This window comes from Oncorhynchus kisutch, linkage group LG24 (genome assembly GCF_002021735.2).
Source record: "Oncorhynchus kisutch isolate 150728-3 linkage group LG24, Okis_V2, whole genome shotgun sequence".
In the NCBI taxonomy this organism is placed as follows: domain Eukaryota; kingdom Metazoa; phylum Chordata; class Actinopteri; order Salmoniformes; family Salmonidae; genus Oncorhynchus; species Oncorhynchus kisutch.
Window position 1 is genome coordinate 34,777,324 of NC_034197.2, and position 17,810 is coordinate 34,795,133.

Genomic DNA, 17,810 nt, shown 5'->3' on the forward strand with positions numbered 1-17,810 from the left:
TGAAGTGTTCTCTACAACTGTTTGACAACCGATTAAAATAACCAAAGAGTAATTGAACTTTGACCAAAAGTAAAACATCAACTATTTTCCTGCTAATCAGTAATCTGACCCTGAGCTGAGATTGGTGCCAAACCACTCACTGATAAACTATCTGCTTCAGTTTTTCTGGGTAAATCATCTGACATTGGTTGGTCCTTTTTTTGCATTCAAGTGTTCTGTCCGTTATGGTAGACCTGACTTGCAATGAATTATTTTCTTACTAGCTGACGGCTACTTTGACGTAAAATGTACTTCCTATGCCTGTGATATGTGGTTGTCCAACCTAGCTGTCTTAAGATGAATGCAGTATCTGTAAGTCACTCTGGATAAGAGCGTCTGTTTATTGACAAAAATGTGAGTTAGAACAGACTAGCTTGTAAGTGAGCAGGGAGACTTTTCACCTGCCGTTGAAACATAACCTCAGAATCTCTACTAGAGGAAAGAATCACCCACTCAGCTGACGATGTGATCTGTAACAGCTAACCTCCAGGCCTCCATGCCAGTCAACCCAATGTGATCTGTAACAGCTAACCTCCAGGCCTCCATGCCAGTCAACCCAATGTGATCTGTAACAGCTAACCTCCAGGCCTCCATGCCAGTCAACCCAATGTGATCTGTAACAGCTAACCTCCAGGCCTCCATGCCAGTCAACCCAATGTGATCTGTAACAGCTAACCTCCAGGCCTCCATGCCAGTCAACCCAATGTAATCTGTAACAGCTAACCTCCAGGCCTCCATGCCAGTCAACCCAATGTGATCTGTAACAGCTAACCTCCAGGCCTCCATGCCAGTCAACCCAATGTGATCTGTAACAGCTGGCCTCCAGGCCAGTCAACCCAATGTGATCTGTAACAGCTGGCCTCCAGGCCTCCATGCCAGTCAACCCAATGTGATCTGTAACAGCTAACCTCCAGGCCTCCATGCCAGTCAACCCAATGTGATCTGTAACAGCTGGCATCCATGCCTGTCAACCCAATGTGATCTGTAACAGCTAACCTCCAGGCCTCCATGCCAGTCAACCCAATGTGATCTGTAACAGCTAACCTCCGGGCCTCCATGCCAGTCAACCCAATGTGATCTGTAACATTTAACCTCCAGGCTTCAATGCCAGTCAACCCAATGTGATCTGTAACATTTAACCTCCAGGCTTCAATGCCAGTCAACCCAATGTGATCTGTAACAGCTGGCCTCCAGGCTTCAAGCCAGTCAACCCAATGTGATCTGTAACATTTAACCTCCAGGCTTCAATGCCAGTCAACCCAATGTGATCTGTAACAGCTAACCTCCAGGCCTCCATGCCAGTCAACCCAATGTGATCTGTAACATCTGGCCTCCAGGACTCCATGCCAGTCAACCCAATGTGATCTGTAACAGCTGGCCTCCATGCCAGTCAACCCAGTGTGATCTGTAACAGCTGGCCTCCATGCCAGTCAACCCAATGTGATCTGTAACAGCTAACCTCCAGGCCTCCATGCCAGTCAACCCAATGTGATCTGTAACATTTAACCTCCAGGCTTCAATGCCAGTCAACCCAATGTGATCTGTAACATTTAACCTCCAGGCTTCAATGCCAGTCAACCCAATGTGATCTGTAACATCTGGCCTCCAGGCTTCAATGCCAGTCAACCCAATGTGATCTGTAACAGCTGGCCTCCATGCCAGTCAACCCAATGTGATCAGACCCCATCACTATTGGGTGTCTATGGCTTCCTGCTCTGGGGATGTCTTGGGGTATCTGAGGTGCTGGGAGGGGGGCAGCTGTCCCTCTCAGATACAGTTTGGGACTGAAGGCCGACCTGCTCTAGACTCCAGACAGAAATAGCCCAGAGCTCAGAGGGCACTGGCTAAACATAGCCAACCAACTTTAGCATGCTGGAGCCCTGGCTTAATATGGCAGCTGCACTTCACTGACAAACTGGGCATTTGTCATTAAAACCGGTTTGAACTGCATTAACTATCCCATCGCCTCCCCTTACAGTGGTGACCATGGTTTGAGTTGAATTAGTGGGTAACGTACTGCTGCTGTTAGCTAATGCCTACAGGCTCCGAGGCTCATACCTAACAATTTCTGTGAAAATAATTTTCTGGATTAATAAAGTGATGTGAGCTTGAATGAACCTCTTGATCATAAAATGACTTTTCCCACCTGTTCACAGTGCAAGCTCAGAACCATGAACCCATTACAGGGTTACCAGGTAACAAGGTGGGATTCTAAGTGTCTGCCAGTTGAAAATATGGGATAAAACGTAAATACTTTGGATTCAAATGAAACCGGAAATGTTTCAAATGGTAATTGTTGAAAGTTGGTTCGACAATTTCAAATGTATTCACAAAGACAGAATCTTTTTTATTGAAGTAAGTTTTATTGCCATTTTGTCATTTTGAATAGGGCGAGTGGATTTTTAGCACAGAATCACAGTGGTATTAAGCATGAATCCCTTCATAAATTGTGAGGGACAAGGTTGATGGAACACTTGGGATGTCAACATAGGTTTACAGTCATCTCTCTATCACTATTCTATGTTATGAATGGAAGACTGATGTTAAATCTTACACGATACAGAGTACAATAACAGTTAGATGAAGTCAACAGTGTTACTATATCTTTTTCAAGACAGTATCCTTTGCCAAAGGACTCAGTGGATGATGAAATGCCATTTTCTCAGGCTTGATTGTACCCTTCTTTCCAGGCCTTTGTGTGGGATTTGTGAAAACAAAACTCAAAAATGACATTGTGGAAAAGGAGAGGGGATGAGGAAGAGAGATAGCTGTGTAGGGGAGAGTTGTGGCCCCATTTGCACTACTATCTGTTCACTGTCAATCATACAGCAGATGCCATAAGAACTATTCAACTGTCAACTGTCGCAACAAGTGTTTATTTACAGCTTTGCATAGTTGGTTAGCGTTAGTCTTTATCAGCTAATGATGGATATTCCAGTTTAATGGATTGTATACAATCATTACAGTACAACATATTCCATGGTAACTATGGTAATTGGTCTGTATAGTTTATGAAAATAAACAGAACATTTTAAAAGACCATGTAGATTTTAAAATAAACAAATCATATTCAGCAATGGGGAATGAGTATTTTTTCACATCTATTACATTTTTTTTACCATTTTGTATGATATGGAATAGATCCACAAAGCTTTCATTATCAATTCAACATTTCCCCTTTGTGAGTCATACTTTGGATTAAAGATACTGTCAAGAACAATTTGGCAGAGCGCAAAAGATGACACCATACATATGATTTTGCTTATGTATATTTCATTTAGATTTTCTACATTTAATGACTACATTTAAATGTTTCACCTTTTGACCAACCCAGGCTATAATCTAGGAGTATTATAAGGAAAGCCAATGTAAAAAAACGTTGTTAAAATAGATTCTTAACTTTAACATTTATTTTACCATAGCCTTGCTATAAAACTTGCCTTGTGTCCTCATCGTTACATATGTCCATAGACCAACAGTATGAAAGGCGCATTTAGTTCTAGCACTACATTTAGGAGGGAATGTTTGTTCTGTCTCAAAGTTTCATAACCAACAACCAAACCCACCACTTTTACCATGTGGTTTTCAATTTTGAAAGGTGGGAGAGCATTAGAGTATTTTCTATATGCCAGGTTTAGTGTAGGAGGACTGTGGCAGATAGTCAATAGGCATATACAGAAAGAGAGTTTTGTTTCTTGTCAAATTCTGTAATATCTGCCACAAAAGAGGACCTTTTAATCTTAATGATTATTATTATTATTTTTTTTACAAATGAGAGCACACTGCTTCTAAGTAGAGAACATAAATTACACTTGAAGCCAGACGTGAAATATGTTGAAAATGATGAAATCCCAAGTAAAAAAATATTCCAAAATCTTTTAATTCTTAATCAAATTAATACTCCTGTGTTGTGTGGACCAAATTAGAAGGTCTTTCTGAGAAATATTAACGTTTAACTGAGCTCTGGGTGGTCTGAGGGAAATACTGTAATTAAACACACACAAATAATCTATTAGGCTACTTAACACTGGAGCACTTGATATTTGAAACCAAAAATCCCTTCTGTGTGTTATGAATCACACCAGCCTTTTGAGTAGTACTGCATCGCAGCATCTCAGTGGCGCATGTTCTTCCCCTTAGAGATCTTCATCAAAATTACATACTGCATCAAACTCTTTCAAATATAACACAAGATATTCAATATATTTTTTTATACTGTATGTATAAGCAAAATAAAAGCCTTCACAAAATAAAATCTCTGATTTATTTTACAATATGTAAAACAAAACAAAAATTGTTATTCTAACACGATTTTTTTTTAAAGTGCTAGCGAGATATTTTACAATGTGCAAATGTAGTTTTTAGCATTGCATTATTTAATATATTTTACATTCTAATGATCTTTTCAATATCGAAATAAATCATATGTTATCCATATCATGGTAAATGGCAGAATTTCCATTTGGTTATCTTCAAGACTGTTCCTCAGTGGACCAGGTAAGAATATGGCTAGTCAGAGTTGACATATGGGCTCTAGATTTAAGACAAACAACATAAGGCAATGATCTACGTGTCCAGCTCCTGTACGGCTGCAACATTAATACTGTGTGTGTAATACTCAAGAGTTAAACTCACGATATAACACCTTACAGTTAGTTACTCATCACCCTGTTCCAGTCACTGGCAAATGGCACAGCAGCTACTTGTTGTGGCAATGTTGTAGTTAGATCCAAATACTGTCCTCCTACATGCTGCAGAGATGTACTTGTCTTTGTAACAATAGGTTGGTTGAAATATGAGGTAAATCCTTACCACTTGGCCAAGTGATCATTTTGCAAGTTAATGGCAGAGGAAGTATCGGATCATTTGTTTTTAATGGCCATTACGAGCAATATATCAGCCAGTCACCTTTTTGAATTAGAGAAGAGTGATCTTAGATCTTACAGAACAGTTCAATTTAGTGATTATTGTTGATTAAAAAATATATATCTGTAGACACACTTATCAATGAAAATGTTTCAAGGCATCTAAACTGCTTCATGAGTAAGAGCTGCATTGTTTGCTTTCAAGATGTTCCCAAACATCAGACAGTTAAATCGGAAGACACAATATATATCAGACTGATCTAGGCAAATAAAAATAGATAGTGTATATGGCAACCAAAACCATTCTCTATCAATAACAAGAGAATGACAAGTATGCTCCATTTTGGCACTGAATCAATCTTTAGTTTATGTCTAAAGTTCTGAGGACTATTGTCGCCATGAAAGACACATTACACAAGCTCAATGATCAAAGATGGTCATTTTGACAGTTTGGCAACTACATAACTTCAGGGGCCTAAAGAAGCCAGAATATTGAAGTCAATTGGAAAAAATTCTGTATTTTATATATAAACTCAGCCAAACCGACAAACTGTAGTGTATTATACAGTATATGATATAATATCAATTGAACAAATGCTTTTAATTATATATTCATATATCAAATCAAACTTTATTTGTCACATGCGCCGACTACAACAGGTGTAGTAGACCTTACCCTGAAATGCTTACTCTCAATGTGTAATACATATATTTTCATGTATCAAATTAGCCAAATAGATTTTTATGCAAGATTTCTTATGAAGGAGAACTACACCGGTTGATACACAAACCCTCCGTACCACATGATTGGTCTTGCAGTAATGTGTAATTTCAAGGAATTCCATATCAGTCTTAAAGATAGCCTGTAAAAATTCTGCCATACTGGGTGAGGTGGTGGGCTACACATTGGTAGACTATGGCTCTGGCCTGATGTAGTCACAGACAGGGAGGGACAGTTTGGGTATCAGATCAACCCCCCCCCCCAAAGACTATACGGCACCTGTTTATAGAATGGACCAATCAGGACATTGATTATCAACATCCCAGGTTAAAATTATCGACTGTCCAATAGACCGTTGTGAATTGATTTTGTATAGGTGTAGAGAATCGTCTGTGTACATGATCTGCATCCTCTAATTAATTGCACATAATTACCAGGTGATTCCTTTTTGATTGTGTCATCAACCCAAATGAATACATCAATTATTACATAAATTATCATCTGGTCTTTAGAGTGTTGTCAAAGGCTTTCCTGTAGGCTACAGCCTACATACCACTTTCAAAGATGATAACCTTGTTGTCTTCTGTGCTGGCAGAGAGGGAGGCCAGGCTCTTTATGTCAGTATCAGGCGCCATGTATTCAAGGTGATGGGGACCCCATTGTGGTTTGGTCAGCTTCTCCCAACGCTGAAGGAGGAGAAAACATGTTCCTTTAGGACATGGAGACCCATACTAATCAAACTGCTGTATTACTCATTCTGATGGGTGAGAATGAAATTAAAATAGAAAAAAGCTATATTCAAAGAGTAGGCTACGTGCTGTCAGCTGTCAACTGAGGTTTCCACGTTCCCATTTTCCCTTAACTATTTACACTTTCGTATGTTATGCATTTTATTTTTCTCACGGCTTATTCCTTTCCACCCTCCCTTACTCAATGCTAAGTCTTCACCATTATTTTCATCATCTAATATTAATGTTGACCAATGTTTCAAAAAGACCATTCAACTGTGTTGAGTGTTCCACAGGTTTTGTGAGGGCATGTGTGTTACAGTGAGGGAAAAAAGTATTTGATCCCCTGCTGATTTTGTATGTTTGCCCACTGACAAAGAAATGATCAGTCTATAATTTTAATGGTAGGTTTATTTGAACAGTGAGAGACAGAATAACAACAACAAAATCCAGAAAAACGCATGTCAAAAATGTTATAAATTGATTTGCATTTTAATGAGGGAAATAAGTATTTGACCCCCTCTCAATCAGAAAGATTTCTGGCTCCCAGGTGTCTTTTATACAGGTAACGAGCTGAGATTAGGAGCACACTCTTAAAGGGAGTGCTCCTAATCTCAGTTTGTTACCTGTATAAAAGACACCTGTCCACAGAAGCAATCAATCAATCAGATTCCAAACTCTCCACCATGGCCAAGACCATTGAGCTCTCCAAGGATGTCAGGGACAAGATTGTAGACCTACACAAGACTGGAATGGGCTACAAGACCATTGCCAAGCAGCTTGGTGAGAAGGTGACAACAGTTGGTGCGATTATTCGCAAATGGAAGAAACACAAAAGAACTGTCAATCTCTCTCGACCTGGGGCTCCATGCAAGATCTCACCTTGTGGAGTTGCAATGATCATGAGAACGGTGAGGAATCAGCCCAGAACTACACGGGAGGATCTTGTCAATGATCTCAAGGCAGCTGGGACCATAGTCACCAAGAAAACAATTGGTAACACACTATGCCGTGAAGGACTGAAATCCTGCAGCACCCGCAAGTTCCCTCTGCTCAAGAAAGCACATATACATGCCCTTCTGAAGTTTGCCAATGAACATCTGAATGATTCAGAGGACAACTGGGTGAAAGTGTTGTGGTCAGATGAGACCAAAATGGAGCTCTTTGGCATCAACTCAACTCGCCGTGTTTGGAGAATGCTGCCTATGACCCCAAGAACCCCTTACCCACCGTCAAACATGGAGGTGGAAACATTATGCTTTGGGGGTGTTTTTCTGCTAAGGGGACAGGACAACCTCACCGCATCAAAGGGATGATGGACGGGGCCATGTATCGTCAAATCTTGGGTGAGAACCTCCTTCCCTCAGCCAGGGCATTGAAAATGGGTTGTGGATGGGTATTCCAGCATGACAATGACCCAAAACACACGGCCAAGGCAACAAAGGAGTGGCTCAAGAAGAAGCACATTAAGGTCCTGGAGTGGCCTAGCCAGTCTCCAGACCTTAATCCCATAGAAAATCTGTGGAGGGAGCTGAAGGTTCGAGTTGCCAAACGTCAGCCTCGAAACCTTAATGACTTGGAGAAGATCTGCAAAGAGGAGTGGGACAAAATCCCTCCTGAGATGTGGGCAAACCTGGTGGCCAACTACAAGAAACGTCTGATCTCTGATTGCCAACAAGGGTTTTGCCACCAAGTACTAAGTCATGTTTTGCAGAGGGGTCAAATACTTATTTCGCTCATTAAAATGCAAATCAATTTATACAATTTTTGACATGTGTTTTTCTGGATTTTTTTTGTTATTATACTGTCTCTCACTGTTCAAATAAACCTACCTTCAAAATGATAGACGGATAATTTATTTGTCAGTGAGCAAACATACCAAATCAGCAGGGGATCAAATACTTTTTTCCCTCACTGTAAGTGCCTTGCCCAAGGGCACGATACATTTTTCACCTTGGCGGCTCGGTTATTCAAACCAGCGACCTTTCGGTTACTGGCCCAACCCTCTAACTGCTAGGCTAGCTGCCACCCATGTTGGTAAGGAGCACAGTATGATATTGATACTGACCTCCTTGAAGGTTCCCGTGGCCCTGCAGAGCTTGTACAACACGCTGACAGGGATACAGAGCATGGACATCAGAGCCATGCACCAACCAATCACCTCACCCCACCATGGGTACACATACGTATTGTTGTAGGTAAGAGGCTTGTAGTTGAACAGGTGAAATAGGAAGATACCCTTTGGAAGGACAAAAAAACATGATTATTTTACCAGGCAGGTCAATTAGACACAAATGTACAATGACAGGCTATGTAGTCATGACTAGAGGTGTGTATACAGTGGTGTATTGGTGTCTGGAAAAGTGGGTATTATCTCATTTGACAAACATTTCTCAAACGGCCCGAAGGAAAGCTGCCCTGTGTGAAAACGTCTATGAGAAACAGTGAACACTCTGAATGACCTAAAATGATCAATCCCATATTGGTCTTTCACAGTCAGAACAACCCAAGCTGTACTGTGCAAGTAGGCTAATAGTAGGCTTACTATTGACACTGATGAATGAGCCTGTCAACTAAGTCAGGTTTTCACTCTCAATCACTTTTTTTTTTGTAGAAAAACTAAATTAGATGTTCTAAGTCCATAACAATGCTCTAACCACATCAGGAGAACACTTTGGAGGTCTGGGAAAAATCGAAGTCGTTTATATGTTTTTGTGTAGTTACCCTTTAATTCTAATATGCATGCACCTAGCACTGTTGTTTAGTTAGAGGTGTTTTTGTAACACATATGAGATGGATTTGGCAAAACAAATGGCAACTGGATTGATGAAAATAATCATGATATCATTCTGACAAGTAGGCATAGACCACTTTGTAGTTAACACTTAATAGAGAAGGTTTTTGGGAAAACCTTTCCATCTAGCAGATGTTCCTTAATTATTTGTAACTTGCATGTTTTACGTCATATTATGAGTCATGTCTTACTTTGCTTCAAAGTAGCCTATAGCTAAAATCCCACCATATGTGGAGGTATTATTTAATAAAGACTTCCTCATATGCTTTCTCCTGTTCTATTGGTTTTCTTTCAACTGTATTTCATCGTCTAGCAGCCAAAGCAATGATCCTAATCAAATGAGCAACCTATGATCGTTGTTGCATCTTTAGATCTCCCCTCTATCTAACAGATACTTCCATCTCTGTCCATGAAATCGTGCGCATTCGCTGTGCGCATTTTAGAACTGTATATTCCCGCAGATTGCATTTTTGGAACATTTGCCCGAAGGCCTACTGCCGTGTGCACGTTGCTTTGCCTAAAATGTGAAGAAATAATACTTGACCAACATTTTAAGCTAGATATTCTGATGTGTTCCATCAGCCTTATTAAATGATACGGTGTTTACCTCCACTACACCATTTTGATACGCATCGTGGGGATTAAGACTTGAGTGTACACGATGCCCACTGAAGTATAAGTGGGTATACGGCGTATACTTGCGTACGCCCTCCACTACACCACTGTGTGTGTATAGTATTGTACATCACTTACCATGCAAACACATGGAGTAATAAACGACCAGCACCACTTCATCCAAGGAAAAGGCCGGTAACCAATCATACGAGCAATGTCATCCATGAACCTGTCAGCACCTGTACACACAGAATGGCACGGTTAGAGACTCGAGCTGTCTAAGAATGAACGACAAGCACAACTACAAATACTGGTATACGGTATATACCATGTGTATCCTGTACATACGACTAATAAAACTTGTATTTACTCTTTATACATCAATTGTCACAAAAGTGAATGTTTCTTACCGTAGACCCAGCTGACAACTATGCATTCCCAGAATGCTTGCCATAACAGGGTCATACCGCTGGCAGAGTAATAATCAAAAAGCTGGAAGACATACATCCCTCCCTGTTGGCACACATGAGAAATAATGAATCATTGTGAATCATTTGTGATTACCATCTGATATGGATGTTACACAATATGGAATCAGCGCCCGTCAAACGGTAGTGGCTTACCTGTGTAACCATGGAGAGATCTATAATAAAGCACATTAAACAGCAGATTGCCACAGAGATTTCACGCTTATAGCGCATGTAATACTTTCCAGGAAAGAGATCTAGAATCCCAGTTACAAAACCTTCCACTCCAACAAACTGTGGATAGAAGAGGAGAAAACACAAATATAATTGTACTCAGTAAGCTTCCCACTGGGCACAGACATCAGTTCAACGTCTAGTTTTCATTTACATTGGGTTGAGTTGTCAACTGATGTGAATTCAACACGTCATTGGATTTAGGTACAAAGTTAAGTGAAAAACACTAGGAAATGCTCTTTGATATCACGTTGAGGGGGGGGGGGTTGAAAAGAGGTAGAAACACTGTTGATACAACCAGTTTTTGTTGGATTGAGAGTAATCTGGTCCAGATACTTTAAGTTTGTAACAATTGGCAACCATTTAAGTGTTGTGTCCAGTAGTGTAAAGTTGCTCCTACCTGACTGTCAAGACCCAGTACGAGCAGCATAAAGAAGAAGAGAGCAGCCCAGACCGGGGGCATTGGCATCAGAGTCACAGCTTTAGGATACGCAATAAAGGCCAAGCCAGGACCTGTAGAAGAGAAGTAGGGATGAGAGACTCAACCCTACAGCTCAGACTAAGCCCTTAACACAGACACACTCTACACACATACGTACAGTACAGCAAAGAGGGAGAAGGAGATAGAGAGATAGAAAGAGAGGCACCTGAGTGAGGTGCTATTGTGCAAAAGCTGGATGTGACAATGTTGGCTGCCTTTTTGTCTCCTGTCTGATTCTATTGTTGTGTTGTTGTGCATTCCGTCAACGCAACAGTAGTGCGGCTTTAGTTGTTAAATACGTCATTGCAGTAGCTAGATATAATGATCATTTCAGTGTCTAACAACAATGTGCATTGTATAACGTCATGCTTTCTAGCTTTTTTTTGGTATATTGTTAGTGAGGTACTTTCAAAATAATCAATGATGCTCATGCCTTATGATGCTCAAACAAACATTTTTATTAATGCATATGAATAAGTAGGAGCTATAGTAACATTAATTTAAGCCAGGTGAGCGTCACACGGCTGGATGTGCTGACTACTGTAAATACTTGGTAGTGTATAGTCAACCAAGTTTAAATAGCAGATTTAAACTTGTGTAGCCTTAACTATGGTAGTAAAAGTAAAACAGGTGCACTACCTATAAAAATGCATCTATAATAGCGACCTCACAAACTTAAGGTCACGGTACATATTTGCATTATAAAGAGATTTTCGCTGTACTCCGCTTGTACTTGGTTGTAACCATAATTTAGATTGTAGTTTATAGACACACTGCACTGAAGTAGCAAAGAGAGAGGTGGTCAATATTTGCTTTACAGTTACAACTGCTTCAACTCTACAAATTTCACGAGATAAATTAGAATTTTAGTTGTGTCATTATAAACAGGTCCATGTTTTCATTGAAGATGAGAGGGATGGAACAGGTGAAGATGTATGACACTGTACTTTCACCACCAGAACTAGTCCTGGTATAGCAACTACTGCAAGGTTCATACACAAAAAATAAGAAAATAACTTGAAAACACATATGTTTTGCAAATTGCTCTGGATATGTTTGCAGATTATGGGGCTATGGGGCTGCTGCCTGGGGTAGAGAATTTATCAGGTGTCTTGTGTGTACAAACAATTATCGAATAAGTTAGTTCTACCGTTAAAGTTTTTATTGTGTTTGGGTTTAGTGAAGTTAGATTTGGGAATTTTGGGCCTACGCTTGGAAAATGTTGTCATGTCACTGCTTTGCTTTCTCTAGCCCTGTCCTCCTGCGGTCGGTCAATGCAGTCATTGGTTCTGATTTTGACTAGGCTGGATTAAGGTGTAAATGCTGTCATTAGATAACAGATGTTTACCTTCAACAGTAGTCAGCTCCAGGACCCCTCTTGAAAGCGAGATGTGCACATCTCAAGAGGCAAAGTTCCTGGTTAAATAATCCTTAAATTAATACTTAAAAAATCGAAAATATAGATATATAGAGATATAGATCAATGAACTGATGTCAATCACAAGTCATATAGAATGGGACTGAGGAAAATAAACCGAAACCCTGTTAAAAGGATAAGAAGATTCATGAGGAAGGGGAGTTTCTCTCTTTCGTTCGTACCAACTTGCAAAAAAAACAGGAGTCTAACGCTGAATCAAAATCAGGGCCTAGATCCATTAATGTACCTTCTCACAAAATCACACTCCTATTGACACTCTCACAGGCAGTCCTGCACACACAAACACACACACACACGCACATGCACGCACACGCACACACTCGTACACACACACGCACTCGTACACACACATGCACTCGTAGACACACACACACACACTTGTACACACGCACACACACACACACACACACACACACACACACACACACACACACACACACACACACACACACACACACACACACACACACACACACACACACACACATGTACACACAGTAACTGCACTCATGTGTAGTACCAGTATAGTAAATATTGAGTGACAGAAAGCTATTTGTACAGTTGAAATGAGAGGGGTAACTAGGGCTAAACAAGGCCTATCAGTTTCATCGCCACCTCTCTCCTTCTGCGTGTGGGCAGGCAGTAACAGATGGACTTTAACTCAATATTGGTTTCACTGTAAATAGCAGTGCTTAGTAAATTGCCTCCTACAAAATCCTGCTCAACTGTGCTACTGCAAGACAGTAACACTGTCTGTCCAAAGTCCCCTGTCTGTCTACTATGTTAACAGAATCGTGCTGGGGGATGGTAGAGGAATACTACTATTTAAGTTCACCAAGGGTGTCCTTAGGACAAAAATATATTTTTAAATATTGCAGATTTCAAAATGTAGCTATCATCATCATTGTCCCATTGAATGTTTTTAATAGATAATTTACAGATACAGCTTAACATATCTAATAAAATAAAATATATGTCATATAAATGACAGACATAATACTTCTATGACCACCCTTGTTGTACTTCCAGTTAAATCCCGGTCCAGTGGTGTCTTTACAGATGACTGCTGCCAAAACAATGTATTGGAATTGGTCAACTTTAGCTTAGTATGATGAGATGAAACTAAGGGCCTGGTTTCAATTCGTATCGCGGAAGAATCACGTTAAGATCCGCGGTATAGCTTGATTGAAATTTAAAGGCAATGTTCCCCGCGTTCATGGAGATTCCATTTACGGTAAACGACTCAATCAGAAATGACCTTTACATTTCACCGCAGATCTTTCATGATACTTCCTCGAAGGATTAAATCCAGCCCTGAGATGTATAGGTCTAAACTTCCTGCTGTACTTGAGTTTGATCGTCTCTTTGATGAGATGGTCCAGTAATTGAAAATCTCATGCATGGTTTGGTTGGTGAGGAGACAGGTATGCACTGCACTAATTGGGGAACATGAAGAGTGACTCAAATTGACTGGTTTATTTGTTGTGTTCATTCCTTAACAGCATGGCTATGGTCATAGCTGACTACTCTTCTACACGGGGTTCGACATTATAATAGTGCTAATGTATTTCTGAATAAATATAGTGAATATTTAAACTTACAGGGTAAAATATTAGTATAATTCAGTATGCTATTAGTAAAGTATATGTTGTGATATGTAGAGATGGATTTCATAGATGATCAGGATGGTTCAATCCAGTGTGTTTCTGACTGTGTGTATAACTACTGTCATGAAGCCAATAACATGTGCAGATAGTAATGGACTACACACGTCTACTTCCCTACTATTCTCAATAAGTCAATACTAAATTAAAATAATGATTGAGAGAGAGAGAGAGAGAGCTAAGACACTGAATGAAAATGGACAAACTATTAACTGATTTGGCAAACTAATGTGATTATTTTTGGAAGTTACATGCAAGAGCACTGATGTGAAAGCATGCGATATGTCAGAGGCGTGCCACACACAGATCTTCTCCAGTAAACCTATTAATAACTGAATGGATAGAATTAGTTGTGAATGTCATGTGCTTTGAAAGTCTATTAATACAAATCATTATCAGTTATGTGTGACAGTTGTTTGGTAATTACACATCTCTTGTTAATTCACACACAAAAAAATGTAATTCTTACAACAATTTAGATGTTATGGACAAATACATGGCCACTGCCAATGTCTCAATCTCTCCTCACTGCGTCCCCCTCACTGTCAAACACTCATACAGATCATCTATTCCAGCACGTACAAACACAGACAAATCTTCCACATCACTGTCTTTCATACTCTATACCAAGAGATCTCAGAATATTCTCTCTTGAATCACACAGAATTCACATACACAAACACACGAAAACATACTGTTCATTCCCAGATTCATACACACACACACACACACTCGTACACAAACATACACACTCGTACACACACATACCGACACACACACACACACACACACACACACACACACACACACACACACACACACACACACACACACACACACACACACACACACACACACACACTCTCTCTCTCCATCAGAGGAACTTAATTCTATAATACTGATTTCCTTGTGAATCAATACAGGTGACTCCAGGCAGAAAACATTTGGTTGAGGTACAAGTTACATACAGTTCATGGAAATACATTTTTACGTTTTGAATTTCTCAAATACTGACAGACTCAATTCAAACATGCATTTCAATAATTGCTAGATAGTTGGTATATTTCTATATCATTACTGACACATTAAACAACAATATTTCATCTTCACATTTCTGTAGAGTAAACAAGTGACTTGCTACACCCGCTATCCTTACACACTGTACAGCAAGTTTCCATTTTACACATTTATTTGTGCGTCATTTCTATATTGAAAGTTCATCGTATTAATAATGCACTGCCAAAAGTGCAGCACAAGCATAAAATAAGGATTCAGCTTTGAGGACCGGAATCGGTCTAAATGATTGAAGAGGTACGGCTGTCTTCCTCAGTGCTAGAGGGGCTGCCAATGTGAAGGTAAAACAATGACATCAACACTTTCAATGAACACTTTCATGCATTCCTAACAACGAGGACCAAAGCCTTCAGTAATACTCTCCTGTTAGTACCATGGTAGGTTTTGAGATGCCAGAATATAAGACAACCTCTGTAGTGTAAGTGTGAGTGTGTTCTGCATACCTGTTTCAGCCACTTGGGAGATGTCCACTCCCTGCTCGTTTGCCATGAAGCCTAGAATGGCGAACACCACAAAGCCAGCAAAGAAACTGGTGCCACTGTTGATTAGAGCTAGCATGAAGGCATCCCTGGACAGAAATAAAAACAAAGGGAGAAATAATCACAAAAAACAAGTCAGAATCATACAGGAGACAGTAAGTGCAACAAGAGGCCAAGGTGAGACCATTCAGCTGTCATATCACTTACTTGTAGCAGTCATTGTTGAATCTGTTGTAGCTGCCTAGGGCAGTGAGAGCTCCAAGCCCAATAGCATAAGAGAAGAAGATTTGTGTGCCAGCATCAATCCACACCTACCAGACAGTAACGATAATGAAAACTGATCAGTTTAATCTGCATCACAGCACCAGAGTTAACTAATCTAAATAATCAATCAGTTAGGACTGTGGACAGATGGGTGGATGATGGGTCGCACCTGCGCCTCGCCAAGCTTGGACCAGTCAGGCTTGATGTAGAACATGATTCCATCGTAGGCACCAGGAAGAGTCACCCCTCTCACCAGAAGGATGATCAGGACGACGTAGGGGAACGTGGCAGTAAAATACACAATCTGCAGGGAAACAGGGAGACCAGTGTCATTATTCTAAATCCATATGATATTTCGGTCCTAATTTCGATCCTAATTTGACCAGTTTCTCACAGCAATGAAATAATCCTGCAGCAACTGGATATTTTTGTATTATTGTGTGGAAATGTGAATCATTTTTGTAGGGGTTGTAGGGTTCGATACAAGTCCAAAATTTTGAAGAGGAAATTACTAAATTTAGATGCCTTTTTAAAACTACAATACATGACACATTTGTATTTCCTGCTGTACAGGAAATGTCCTGCAACAACAGGGTGATCTAATTAAGATCCTACACCTGTAGATGTCACATTATGAGAAGACTTGCAGAGTGGTGCAGTCAGAGACCTAAAATGATTGGATGTCATTTCAGCCTACTGTAGTTTCATTGACATGCACAGTGTGAGGAGCTGTACTGTACATAACTACAGTTTGGCTGATCATTCACATTTCAGACTGCAAAGGTGTCAAAGATGTCAAAGGTGTCTGACACAAGGGGATTGCAGTCACAGTGACATGCTGGGGACTTTTCATATGAGCAATGGGAATATCATTTGTTGCATTCCTGCCAACCTAGCACCCGTACAAGATAGAGCTAAGTGGAAGTCTTTATCTAATCAGGTGAACGTTTCAAACACTGAACTTTGACCTAGTGTCATATGAACCACTGTATTATAAAGAGCTTGTCTACAAGGCTGTTAGATTTCAAAGCCAATTGTTTTTGTGACTTGGCGGCCCAGGCACACCTTCAGGCATGACTACCTACTCTCCGTAGCCCAGTCTACTTGACCTAAATACACAGCTAATGTAGGACACTCATTCCCGACCAAGCCCTTATTCATATAACAAACCCGTTTTGTATAATCATTACTCAAGCACTTATCTTTGATTAGCAACCTCCATAGGCCCTTACCTGAAAACTTGTAATATTAACTAGAGAACATTTCTATACATTGCATCTATAAATGTTGTGGATGTATGGCTAATTGTCATTAATTAATTACATCACTAAGCCTATCCCTTAAAGAATAAAAATACAAATCTATCAAAATTCCCTCTTGCTAAAATGTGAGCAGCTCTGACCTAATGATCTCTTAAAGATAAACTGTAAGTCATTTTAATATCATTACTATAAAAATATAAAACAATAAAATGAACACTAGAGGTTGATCTCATTATCTGTACAGAAAGTGCTGCTACATATAAAATGATCTAGAAATCCTGATAGAGATCCATATAAAATGGACCAGCGCTGGAGATAAACACTGATATCATTTAAAGAGGCTTGGATGTGATCCCACCTCAACAAGCACAAAACATGGCTGTTGGAATATTCGCACAGGGCCCCAGTCACGTCGCACTGCAGTCAACCTACCAACTGCCCACCAATCAGAACGCACCATGTGACAGGGACACTTTGAGATATGTCATAGCCACACCCCCTGTCCTCTTGATGTTGCTATAGAAACACTGCCTCATCATTGCCTTGCTGTCACACAGCAGGAGAGGGTGGCACTATGTGAATCACACAAGGTTAGGAAAAAGTCACACTGCCTTCTCATTCACTCATGACTGAGAGTCCATTACCATAGCCAGAACTAAATTAGAAACCTATCTGGCTATAGCTA

The 17,810-nt window shown here is 40.1% G+C and overlaps 1 protein-coding gene across 1 annotated transcript in view; it reads right to left on the bottom strand.

Moving 5' to 3' along the window:
* Positions 1-2,380: 2,380 nt before the first annotated feature.
* Positions 2,381-17,810, bottom strand: part of slc6a8 (solute carrier family 6 member 8) — a 28,529-nt gene continuing 13,099 nt past the window's right edge. Inside the window, exons 5-13 of the mRNA XM_020459503.2 lie at positions 16,033-16,167; positions 15,807-15,910; positions 15,564-15,688; positions 10,864-10,976; positions 10,386-10,523; positions 10,173-10,275; positions 9,901-10,001; positions 8,422-8,592; positions 2,381-6,311 (exon numbers count right to left, since the gene is read on the bottom strand). Coding sequence (XP_020315092.1) covers positions 6,171-6,311; positions 8,422-8,592; positions 9,901-10,001; positions 10,173-10,275; positions 10,386-10,523; positions 10,864-10,976; positions 15,564-15,688; positions 15,807-15,910; positions 16,033-16,167 — 1,131 coding nt within the window. The 3' untranslated portion in view covers positions 2,381-6,170. The remainder of the gene's footprint in view (positions 6,312-8,421; positions 8,593-9,900; positions 10,002-10,172; positions 10,276-10,385; positions 10,524-10,863; positions 10,977-15,563; positions 15,689-15,806; positions 15,911-16,032; positions 16,168-17,810) is intronic.